Source organism: Pelecanus crispus, chromosome 6 (assembly GCF_030463565.1).
Source record: "Pelecanus crispus isolate bPelCri1 chromosome 6, bPelCri1.pri, whole genome shotgun sequence".
Classification (NCBI taxonomy): Eukaryota; Metazoa; Chordata; class Aves; order Pelecaniformes; family Pelecanidae; genus Pelecanus; species Pelecanus crispus.
Window position 1 is genome coordinate 47,937,422 of NC_134648.1, and position 12,571 is coordinate 47,949,992.

Consider the following 12,571-nt stretch of genomic DNA (forward strand, 5'->3'; position numbering starts at 1 on the left):
GTTCATACTGGCTAGGGACAGATGCAGGGCAGCACTGTGCTTGCTTCTCTCCCCTGACAGTGCACTGAGCCCTCTAGTGCTTTGCCCTTGTTTAGAGCTGGGTAACTATTATTCCCGGCTCCTAGGGAGGCAGGTTATTCCCTTTATTCCCTGTCCTCAGCCACCAAGTGGGGTTCAGTGTATGGGACTGGAGGAAGCTAGGTGGCAAAGGCCAAATGAGGGCTTGAGCAGCCTGGCTCCCCACACTTTGCACAGTGCTGCAGACAAGGCTGCTAGTTCATATGTGAGCACCAGAGCTTGGGGTATGATGTCCCTGTGGCATGCTGTGTGATAAATGCAGCTGTTTGCATGTGGGAGAGGGCCTCTGGTGAACTAATTGCAGTGGATACTTTTAGAAGCTCTCCCTGCAGGGAAAGGGAGGGGACTGCTGGGTGTTCGAAGGTCTTTTCCTTACTGCTCTGGGCTCCTCTTCTAGGACATTAGCAGAGACATCCATTCGACGTTCATGAAGCCATCAGCAACCATGACTAGCAAAGTGCATAAGCTCAGTTCTCTGCTGGCTCGAGTCAGCTCTTTTCAGAAGACAATGCTGCCTTCCTCCAGATAATCTAACCAGTCCGATCTGGAGAGAGATCAGAAGGTCCAAGAAGCAGCTCTGCTCCAACCAGCTGCTCAGGAAGGTGGCTTTTCAATTACAAAATATATGCTTTTTTATTTTTATTTTAATTTTATTTTTATTTTTTATTTCTTTTTACTGAACTATCTGAGCACAAATGCAGAGGGTAGGTTAAGTAAAGGGAATTGATGCTGCCTTGAGTAGTTCTGGCACATGTAATTCTAGACTAGGTGTGGGGGGGAAAGGCTGTACAGTTTATCTAGTTTGGATAAAGGAGTCCTCCCCCATTGTCGTAACTTAAAAAGAATTCCTGCTTTTTTTCTGCTCTGAGGCTTACAACTTTGGCTGATTTTAGCAGTGGTGAGCATCATGGTCTACAGGACCAAGGTAGAAGACACCCGGTCTCCCACAATCCTGGCATGAATGGGGCTAACTGGAACACACTTAGCTAATCTGAGCTGGGGTAAAGGTCAGTCTGTTTTGATATACACCATCAAATGCAGAAGATGCATTGTAAGGCCAAATCATCCTCCGCAAGCCCTGAGGCAGCAGGGTTGTAATGAGAGGTGCTGTTGGCACTGTGAGTTAATTCATAACACATACGTGGAAGGTCCAGGAAATATCGAGGTCCTTTGGCAACGAACATGATGCCATGTAGTAGTAAGGTCCTTTCCCTTTGTCGGACACTTCTCTCACCAAATTGTACACTTTTGCTTAAGCCATTTTTAGTATAAATTTTTTAGTATAAGTACAATTGTAAGAGCTTGCTTCTGGAGGGGGGAGGGTGTTGAGACCAGAGCAAAGGTGGTACAGGTATCATTTCTATAATCCTGAAAGCCTCCAGAACTCACTGCAGTGAGAACCAGGGGGATGTGTGTGAGGTAACAGGTCTCAGTCAGTCAAAAACCTTACTGGCATCTCCTTCCCCCTGAGGAGTCATGTTCTGAGGAAGTCATGATGGACACCCCACCATACCCCCAAATGTAGCCTCCACATGGCTGAGCTCACCTGGGTACTTCTCAAGCTTAACAAACAACCCCAGGTGCTTGACCAACTGAAGGTGGGCTGAACCCAGTGTTCTACACTCAGTCAGGGGAGCAGCCAGCTGGGCTTGGGCATCATGTGCTGCATTTGTGGAGGGCTCTGACAGAGTCAAGTACTGGAGCTTTTCTACATGGCACAGCTGCCTTACACATGCTTGGGTGATTTTACTGGGTTTTTTCCTTTTGCCTGTTCCTCTTTTTTATTTCCCCCCCTTTCATTTCCCTCTCTACTTGCCTCTGTCTTTTCTGGGATGGTGACTCATGGCTGTTGTTACAGAGACTCCAAGGCAGCAATCAGATCATGGATTACGGGACTGTAGCTTGTAACCCTAACCCCATCAATTCCCATTGCTGCTCACTAGCTCATACACAAAGGTAGGAGAATCGCACTAATCTGCTTCTCTGAACACTCATGGGTGGCACAGGCACCAAGCCAATGGCACTTCTGGCCGTAGAGTACCGAGAACCTTTCTGGCCGCCTTGGGTACCCACCTGAAATGAAAGACAAGACAGCTTTCAAGAACAGAGTGGAGATCCCACCAGACTCACATCAGATAGGGGCATACGGATTCAACTAGGTGCAGCAAGGCAAAGCCTGGTGCTGGAGCAGATGGAGAACTGAATTATCAGTAAGTTACTGGGGAGAAGAGGTGCAGGCATTTGGAGACTCTTCTCTGAGGTTGCTTTTACAGTCCAGATTCTTGGCTGGAAGTGACACCAGGAGTCCTGTAGAAGAGTTGGCTTTGATCACAGCCAGAGTGCATGGCCAACTTCAAGAAGGAAGTTTAAAAACATCTAGCAGTAATAGAGTCATTGGGTTGGTGCCTTTTGGTATAAGAATGCCTGAAAATTGTAAAGCTCTGTGCTTGCTGATCTGTGAATCTCAATGGCACTTGGCATTTTCGCAGCTGTTGCTTGGGATGTAACGCTTTATTACTCATTGTCCTCTGCTTCACACTGACTGGCTGATCTGCCAAGTTAACGACGGTACCCTTTGCTTTTTAAGGTGTTCATTGAGTGTGTGTATTAAGTGATCTTAGCGCCACAGCCAACAGGACTAACAGGCAAAAGAGCAGAGTGAGTCTGTTTGGAAAGACAGCCTTAATCCTGCTAAGACTAGAGCGTGTGCTACAGGGAATGTGAAGCTGCCACACTTTGATGCAAGCGTGAGTAAGAGTCCCATGGGCAGGGAAAGATTTGACTCCAAGCTGAGTGCTTCTGAAGCTGTCTCCATACTGTCTCCATGTCTGTGGCAGTTTTAGCAGGGTACACGTGTGGTGTTGATTTGGGACCAAGTAGTTGAGAAGCTGTAGCTGCATGAGCTGGGCAAGCCTGCTTGGGGTATACTGGTACTTTTTTGATGACTGAAGTTTATGTCATTGCCTTTGTTAGCAGACCTAGCCTGGTACAATTGCCAGTGTTACCACTGACATCCTAGTTGCAGAACAGACACTGTGAGGCTCAGGCATGTTTCTGTATATTCCCTGCATCAAAACTGCTTCCATAACGGAAAAAAGACAGGTCATGGTCATAGGAGACTCCCTTCTGAAGGGAACAGAAGGCCAAATATGCAGACCGGACCCGCTTGTTAGGGAATTCTGCTGCCTCCCTGGGGCCCAGGTTAAAGATGTGAAGAGAAAGCTTCCTACCCTGGTACGGCCCTTGGATTTCTGTCCATTATTGATTTTTTTTTCAGGTAGGCAGCGATGAAGTTGCAACAAGAAGTCTGAGGGCAATGAAGAGAGACTTCAGGGCCTTGGGATGACTGGTTAAGGGATCAGGAGCACAAGTGCTGTTCTCCTCTATCCTTTCAGTTGCAGGGAATGATGAGGGAAGAAACAGGAAGAGCCAGCAGATCAATGTCTGGCTCCGAGCCTGGTGTCACCAGCAGAATTTTGGGTTTTTTGATCATGGGTCGGCTTACATGACACCAGGCCTGCTGGGGTACACATGTCTCAAAGGAGGAAAAGGATCTTTGCACAGGAGTTAGCAGGGCTCATTGAAAGAGCTTTAAACTAGATTTGAAGGGGGAAAGGGATAAAACCAGACTTGCTAGAGATAAGCCTGAAGGCAGCACATCAATGTTTGAGGGATGGTGTGCTAGTGAGGTCCTTTGGTCTGCCATCTCAATGGAGGTGGAGGATGGAGATCCATGCAGCAGCAAAGATGCAAGGGTTATTGATGTGTTAGAAACCATGGAAGCGCCTGAGAATGGTCATGTAGGAATCGGGCCCTCTCCGCCCCCCCCTTCCTCCCCCCCCCCCCCCTCCCCAAAGGTGGTGGGATCAATAGCCCAACTGAAGTGTATCTACACCAATGCACACAGCATGGGCAACAAGCAGGAGAAGCTGGAAGCCATTGTACAGCAGGAAAACTGTGATATAGTTGCAATCACGGAAACATGGTGGGATGACTCACACAACTGGAGTGCTGCAATGGATGGCTATAAACTCTTCAGAAAGGACAGGAAAGAAAGGAGAGGCAGTGGGGTAGCCCTGTATGTTAGGGAGTGTTTTGACTGTCTAGGGCTTGATGATAGGGTTGAGTATTTATGGGTGAGAATCAGGGGGAAGCCCAACAAGGCAGATATGGTGGGAGTCTGTTATAGATCACCCAGCCAGGATGAAGAGGCAGACAAAATGTTCTGTAAGTGGCTGGGGGAAGTCTCACAATCGCTAGCTCTTGTTCTTGTGGGGGACTACAACTTACCAGATGTCTGCTGGAAATATAATACAGCAGAGAGGAAACAGTCTAGGAGGTTCCGGGAGTGTGTGGAAGATAACTTCCTGACACAGCTGGTGAGTGAGCAGCTAGGGAAGGCACCCTGCTGGACCTGTTGTTTGTGAACAAAGAAGGACTTGTGGGTGATGTGATGGTTGGAGGCTGTCTTGGGCATAGCGATCATGAAATGATAGAGTTTTCAATTCTTGGAGAAGTAAGGAGGGGGGTCAGCAGAACAGCCACCTTGGACTTCCAGAGGGCAGACTTTGGGCTGTTTAAGGGTCTGGTCAACAGAGTTCCTTGGGAGGCAGTCCTGAAGGGCAAAGGAGTTCAGGAAGGCTGGACATTCTTCAAGAAGGAAATCTTAAAGATCAGGAGCAGGCCGTCCCCATGTGCGGAAAGATGAGCTGGTGGGGGAGACGAGTGGCCTGGCTGAACAGAGAGCTTTGGCTGGAACTCAGGAAAAAAAAGAGAGTTTATGGCCTTTGGAAGAAGGGGAAGGCAACTCAGAAGGACTACAAGGATGTTGTGAGGTTATGCAGGGAGAAAATTAGAAGGGCCAAAGCCCAACTAGAACTTAATCTGGCTACTGCCATAAAAGAAAATAAAAAATGTTTCTATAAATACATTAGCAACAAAAGGGGGGCTAAAGAAAATCTCCACCCTTTATTGGATGCGGGGGGAAACGGTGACAAAGGATGAGGAAAAGGGTGAGGTACTTAATGCCTTCTTTGCCTCAGTCTTTAATAGTAAGACCAGTTGTTCTTGGGGTACCCAGCCCCCTGAGCTGGAAGACAGGATGGGGAGCAGAATGGAGCCCCCATAATCTAAGGAGAAATGGTTAGTGACCTGCTACACCACTTAAGACACAAGTCTATGGGGCCGGATGGGATCCACCCAAGGGTACTGAGGAAGCTGGTGGAAGTGCTCACCAAGCCACTTTCAATCTTTTATCAGCAGTCCTGGCTAACCAGGGAGGTCCCAGTTGACTGGAGGTTAGCAAATGTGATGCCCATCTACAAGAAGGGCCGTAAGGAGGATCTAGGGAACTACAGGCCTGTCAGCCTGACCTCCATGCTGGGGAAGGTTATGAAGCAGATCACCTTGAGTGCCATTATGCAGCACGTATAGGAGAACCACGTGACCAGGCCCAGTCAGCATGGGTTTATGAAAGACAGGTCCTGCTTGACTGACCTGATCTCCTTCTATGACAAGGTGACCTGTTTAGTGGACGAGGGAAAGGCTGTGGGTGTCATCTACCTGGACTTTAGTAAAGCCTTTGGCACCATCTCGCACAGTATTCTCCTGGAGAAACTGGCTGCTCATGGCTTGGATGGGTGTGCTCTTTGCTGGGTAAAAAAACTGGCTGGATGGCTGGGCCCAAAGAGTTGTGGTAAATGGAGTTAAATCCAGTTAGCGGCTGGTCCCAGGTGGTGTTCCCCAGGGCTCAGTATTGGGGCCAGTTCTGTTTAATATCTTTATCAACGATCTGGACGAGGGAATCGAGTGCACCCTCAGTCAGTTTGCAGATGACACCCAGTTGGGCAGGAGTCTGCTTGAGGGTGGGAAGGCTCTACAGAGGGATCTGGACAGGCTGGACCGATGGGCCGAGGCCAATTTTATGAGGTTTAACAAGGCCAAGTGCTGGGTCCTGCACTTGGGTCACAACAACCCCATGCAATACTACAGGCTTGGGGAAGAGTGGCTGGAAAGCTGCCTGGCCGAAAAGGACCTGGGGGTGTCAGTTGACAGCCAGCTGAATATGAGTGTGCCCAGGTGGCCAAGAAGGCCAACAGCATCCTGGCTTGTATCAGAAATAGTGCGGCCAGCAGGAGCAGGGAAGTGATTGTCCCCCTGTACTTGGCACTGGTGAGGCTGCACCTCGAATACTGTGTGCAGTTTTGGGCCCCTCAGTACGAGAAAGACATTGAGGTGCTGGAGCGTGTCCAGAGAAGGGCAAGGAAGCTGGTGAAGGGTCTGGAGCACAAGTCTTATGAGGAGAGGCTGAGGGAACTGGGGTTGTTTAGCCTGGAGAAGAGGAGGCTGAGGGGAGACCTTATCGCTCTCTACAACTACCTGAAAGGAGGTTGTAGTGAGGTGGGTGTTGGTCTCAAGTAACTAGTGATAGGACAAGAGGAAATAGCCTCAAGTTGCGCCAGGGGAGGTTTAGGTTGGATATTAGGAAAAATTTCTTTACCAAAAGGGTTGTCAAGCATTGGAATGGGCTGCCCAGGGAAGTGGTGGAGTCCCCATCCCTGGAGGTATTTAAAAGATGTGTAGATGTGGCACTTCGGGACATGGTTTTGTGGTGGATTTGGCAGTGTTAGATTAACAGTTGGACTCAATGATCTTAAAGGTTTTTTCCAATCTAAACAATTCTATGATTCTATGGCTGTTGGAAGGAGAAGACTGACACTCAGAGTTAGATGTGAGCTTCCAGAGGATGCAGAGCTGTGGAGTTTGTGCAGGCCTCGCACTTCCCACTGAAACTCCATACCATTGGCTGTGCAGCCCTTTTGATGGCAGAGGGTCCTCCCCTGTCTTGACCCAATCGAGGTGCAGTCCCACAGTGGAAGTAGGCAGCTGGCTTATTGTTTTCTCTGAGGGCCCATCATCCAGAGTATTGGCCTAACAAGGTTAATTCTTCCTGGTGAAGAAATAGAAATGATCTGATGGAAAACTGTCAAAACCTTTAGCTGGATGTTCAGCTGTTGAGTGGCTCTGGTACAGAGTAGGACTGTGGAACAGCCTGATTTCCCAGTGTATTAAGGGATGCAGAAGGGAAAACCCCATATTTTCACAGGGAAAGATCTTCCATTTTCACCTAGTAGTGGCTTCTGGTGGTGAAATGGAAAGCCTAGAATCTGGCTGAGCTGTTGACTTTGCAGGGCAATGTATAAAGCCATAGCTTCAGTGACAAGAGTCAGTGTTTATCAGCCTTGACTCTGCCCTGGAATCACAGCCTCTCAGCAGCTACCTGTCAGAACTTTTGGCCACTGTGTCCACACTGCAGGATGTTTTCACTTCTTCCTGCAGGACCCGCCTGGTGTTCACAAGCAGTTTGTCTTCTATTGGTGCCCTTATCTGCTTATGGTTATAATTAAACAGATGTTGCAATTAGTAGAACTTGTAGTGGGAACTAAATTAGCCTAATGGCACTGTGGATGCCTTGTTCTCTATTAATAAAGCTGTAGCGTGGTTCCAACACTCCTCCCACTTCTGTCTGCCTCAGTTCCCAGAGTGCCAGCAGGGTTACCTTTCTGTATCTCAGGACACTTGGATCAGACGCCCATTTTACATGATCATGAGTCTCTCTGTGGGCTGCCTTTGTAAGTCCATCTGAAGCTATTCCAACATTGTGCCTTAAGGTTTCATAATAGTGTCAGTTGATTCAGCATACACTTTATACTCATGTATATGCTATGTACAGCTGGTGCTCATCTGCTCCTGGTTTCCAGCATCCATGCAAACCTTCCTGCATTGTTTCTTTGCATTATGAAATAAGCATCTTTGCTGATTTTTCCATGGTTTGTTTTGGCTCAGGAGTGAATTGTTCAAGAAAAGTCTTAGGCAACATTTCTTTGGAAATACTTTTAAGCTGTGTGGGTTTTTAAGAAAGCAGCTATCATACAGAGTGCAGGATTCCAAAATGGCAGGACTGTCTTTTTGTTCAAACTGGGCTTTGCTAGATTTGATTAGCATGTGTTGAGGGCACTTGAGACTACTTTGTGCCAGTCTTATGTAGTGGTAGATAAATTGAATTTTTTTTGTGTATGTGTGTGAAGAACCTATCCTTGATAGCAGAGAGTAGGGAGTAAAGTGGTTTCAGACTTTGTCCTGGTTTTTGAATTGTAATAAAATGACAAACTTTTGTCTGGAGTGTTACGCTACCAGCTGAGCACTGATCAGTGGATGATTTTGGATGACCTGCTCTAGGTGTACAGCCACAGCAAGGGATTTGTTTAAAACAGGACTGAAGTTCTGTGTCCTTAAACCATGTCCTGGATAAGTCAGGACCCGATCAGGGCCAAGTACATTTTTTCGCTGGTTGTATGTTTGCCTGGATGAAAAGCTGCATCTGATGGATCTCAGTGGAATACCCAAAAGCATGTTGCTTTTTCCTCCTAAGGCCAGTGTGACTTAGAGGCTGGCTTAGGGCAATAGGGTGAGCATCCACTCTCAGTAGCTTACTGTGGAGTCCCTTGCAAGCTGTAGCATGCTTACTCTCTAGTGAAATACTGCCAATAAAAAAAACCTGCTGGCATTTTGCATAATAGGCACAAACAGTGTGTACCCCATCCCCTGCTTCCCAAACTTCACTGCTCCCTTTCTGTGCTTACTGTGTGGCAAGCAGCCTTCTCCTCCTATCCCAAAGCCATGGGCAGGCCGTCTGCGTGCCCTTCTCTGGTACTGTGGCTCCCAGCTGTGAGAGCAGCCTTCCTTTCCCAAGGCGGTGCAGCCCTGCGGGCTAGCTGATCTCCTAAACCTCTGTTCCTGTAGCTCCACAGCAGGTGAGTGGTGTTCAGACCCCAGAGGTGCTTGGGGAGCCTGTTCAGAGTTGCCAGACTGCTTCCATGATGCATTCTGGTGGGGTTTCCCAAGCCTAAATGCAGCTTTCCCCTTACTCCTATCTCTGTAACTACTGGTAGGAGTTCCCTCTTTGCACTTCCTGGCTTTTGCTTCCAGGCATCTCTTCGAAGCTTTCCTGATCTCACTCCTCTGCTTTAGGATATTGCTGCCAACCTCTATAAAACCTTTTCACCTGCAGTTTGTGTAAGAGGCTACTCAAAATGAAACTGTTTCGTATCTCTTGCTTCCATGCTGCCTGGACTTCTTTTGAACTGCACTGGGGATGTGAACCTCTTTCCCGTGCACCTCTGACTCCTGCTTCAGATGTCAGTCTTGCCCCACAGTGAGTTAACTCAGAGCCCAGGCTGTGGGAGGCTCCACATTTACCCTTACAAGTCTGCATGTTGTCTTCTGAATCCGTGATAACTGGTGTGTCTCACTGTAAGCAGAGTCTGAACTTGGAGAGGTATCTGAAATCCCCTGCGGGAAGGAGATGTCTTGGGTCTAATCCTAACACACCCTGGAAAGGCTCAGCAGAGGAGCTCATCAAGCTCCACCCAGGAAAGCTGAACTGGAATTGCAAAAGTTTGGCTGTTTCATGCAGCCCAGGGTAGTGTGGTAATTGGGCAGCAGTCTCAGTTGTCCTTGCTTTTCCTCTGGGAAATGAATCTACAGCTCCCTCCATCTTAAGGGAAGAAATTGTCGGAGGGTTCAAATAATTAGCCTAATTCTTCTATAGGATTTATGCAGAAAAAACCTTGTGTATGTTTGCCTCTTATTTCTTATGGCTCTTTAAGGTATGAGTAATGAACTTTGAAGAAGGCCTTATCTGTACCACTCTGTGGAAATATCCCAGCTATAAGTCCAAGCTGGGGACAGGGAAGAGGCGGGGCAGATGGTGCCAGCCCTGAATGGGGGGTGGGGATGAAAAGACTTGAAGACAAGCAGAACCAGCAATCTGTCTGGGAGTTGAAGGGGCCCTCAGACATGCCAGAGTAAGGACAGATGGGAGCTAGTTGCTGTGCTGAGCCTCTTGAGGGTACACAGGATGCAGGTTCTCTCCGGTGCTTGCACAGATACTGCGCTGCCCCATGGCATGAAGGGGGAATTCCCAGTTCCTTCCCTTGCCCAGGGAACTGGCCCTGCAGCTTCATCACTTTGAGGCTGATCTTATGTCACAGCGAAATATCTTCAATGAGTGGGCTGTGGGGCTGATACTTGGGCCTGTACAGCTTCTGTGAATTAACTGTGGTCTGAGGACTACAGCAAGTAGCTTAAGGGAAGTGAGACCCTTGCTCTGCCCTGCTGCCCCAGTGCCCTTTGGGCAGTAGAAGGGTCTGGAGAAGGAGAAGGGAACCAGGTGCACTCTCTGAGGATGGTGATTTTTCTTTGGGGATTTCTGCATACTAGCAGGGAGCTGTGAATTAGCTAGCCTCTGGCCAGCTGGTCTCTCTGAAGCCTGCGTCTGGCCACACAGGAGCCTAACCATATTGTTTTTCTCTGTCCGACTTGCAGAAGGTGATGCCAGAAGCCTGCACTGATCCCATAGTCCTTGAGGAATCAAAGCTGTGAAATGGAGGGGTGGCAGAGCTGGGAGATGCAGCCCCCCTCATTCCCATCTTTGCTACCTACAGTCCTCCTGTTACATGCACACCATGGCAGGGAGGAGCAGCCTCAGGACAGGAGCCCAGTGAACTGCTTGTGGAGAGTGTGAAAGAACAAAACAAGAAGGGAGTTGTTCTCTTCAGTTATACCTCTGCATCCTGCTGTTTTGGAGACACTGCTGCTTGGGAGGAAAAGTTGGGGAAAAACCTACTGCTTCCCCCATTGCACCATGTATGCTTGGAAAAGAAAAAGTACACATACTGAGAAAAGCCGTAGTTCCAGGCTAGCCCTGAGCACATGAGGGTGGCACCCTGCACGTGGCTGTCTCCTCTCACAGGCAAGCTGTGACATGAAATGCAGAAGCTGGATCATGCTTACTCTGTGAGCAGCCCTGGAAATGCTTTCAGCTGGCTCTCAGGAAGAGGGATTGCTCTGCCTTGGTGCCTGTGATGCTCTGGTAGATGGTAGAGGCATCAGCACATCACCAGCAAGTGCAGAGCAGTGCATCTGCCACTGCTGGCGCTGGTTTTATTATGCAGCTGTCCCAGATGAAGCACTCTGTGGATAAACCCCTGCTCAGAATTCACTGAGTTTGCCCTGATGTTCCTATATATTAGGAGTAATTGAGAGATACCAATATGCCTCCTTCTACCTGGAGGCAAGGACTAGTTCTACAGCTTATGTTGAAGCTGCAGCCTAAGCCCAGCTCATCACTACACTAGCAACAGAAGTGAGTCAAACCACAAGCTCCCTGGGCTGAGGACTGTGTCTTTCTCCTTAATGATAAAGTGCCTTTTGCATGTTTCAACACTACATAAAACTTTTGTGAAGTGTTATATTGAGATAACCAGCCAAGGCTGTGTTGCTCTACACAGCCACAGACAGGGTTTTGAGTATGATGGGAATCCAGATTTGCTCCAGTGTGGAAGCTTCCCACTTTATAATAGAGAACAGGAGAAGCTGCCCTCTTACCAGCATTTGTGTCTCATAGACGCTGCCCCTCTGTATGCTGCTGTTTATCTTCTAAACAGCTGTAGATCCTTATATCCCTTCTCCTTCCTTTCCAGCATCCCTCCACTGGTGGAGACATCAAGTGTCCTTATACTGCTTAAATCATGCAGTTATGCATACATCATTTTTGGGGGGGGGGGGGGGGGAATACAACACACAAAACCCACAAGCAGGTGAAATAGATAAAAATAGTCCTCTCTGTCATACCATTTTTGACAAAACATCTTTTGGGTGAAATTATACAGTCCTTTGACACATTAAAAAATTCAAGTCTTATCTTTGATAGTTTGGGATTGAGGAGGGGGATCTAAAATGGCTTTTCAATAGATGTTTTTATATAAAATAAAAACATTTGAAGTGTACAATGAAACCTTACACATTCATATTAAATGGCTGAAACAGTCTACCTCTGGCTCTTTTAATAGCCTGAAATGTTTGGCAGAAAGGAAAAAATCTTTCTGCCCGGTATTACTGTTGTGCTCTTCCCTTCTGTGTTTTTCCTCGCTTTCTTCTGTGCATGCACTGTCTTCCCAGCTAGGAGATCCTGCTGGGTCCTTCCTACCTTCTGTGCACTGCCCATCTGCTTTAGGCATTATTGCATCTAGGTCTAAGCAACCTGTTCCTGTTTTCGCTGTCTTCTGTAGTTACAGCTCACTGCAAAGGTAGCTTAGTCCTTGCTCATGGATGCATGGTTTCCTGTCACCAGTATGCTGCGTAAACAAGAGCTGTGACAACTCTCTTCATGTGTGTGCATGATGTGAGCAGTCAGACCTGGAAGTTTGTAGGAAGGAGTCAGTGAAAGGTGGGTTTGCTGTAAAGAAAGATGATTTATCCTGCAACATACAGTAGAAACTGCTGTTTGCTCTGAGGTTGCACATCCTCTACCCATTGCTGTGTAGCAGACAGACAGACATAGTGTCCTGCAGTTTTCTGTAATTTATTAGAAATGGCCCCTGAGGAACACACACATGCAAGTTACACAGCAGTGCCAGGGGCAGCACACATT

General features: G+C 47.9%; 1 protein-coding gene across 1 annotated transcript in view; it reads left to right on the plus strand.

Annotated features, from left to right (window-relative positions):
- FLVCR2 (FLVCR choline and putative heme transporter 2) overlaps positions 1-6,867 on the plus strand; it is a 39,839-nt gene extending 32,972 nt beyond the window's left edge. The window contains exon 10 of the mRNA XM_075712783.1: positions 6,737-6,867. Within this exon, the coding sequence (XP_075568898.1) occupies positions 6,737-6,867 (131 nt within the window). The remainder of the gene's footprint in view (positions 1-6,736) is intronic.
- Positions 6,868-12,571: the final 5,704 nt, after the last annotated feature.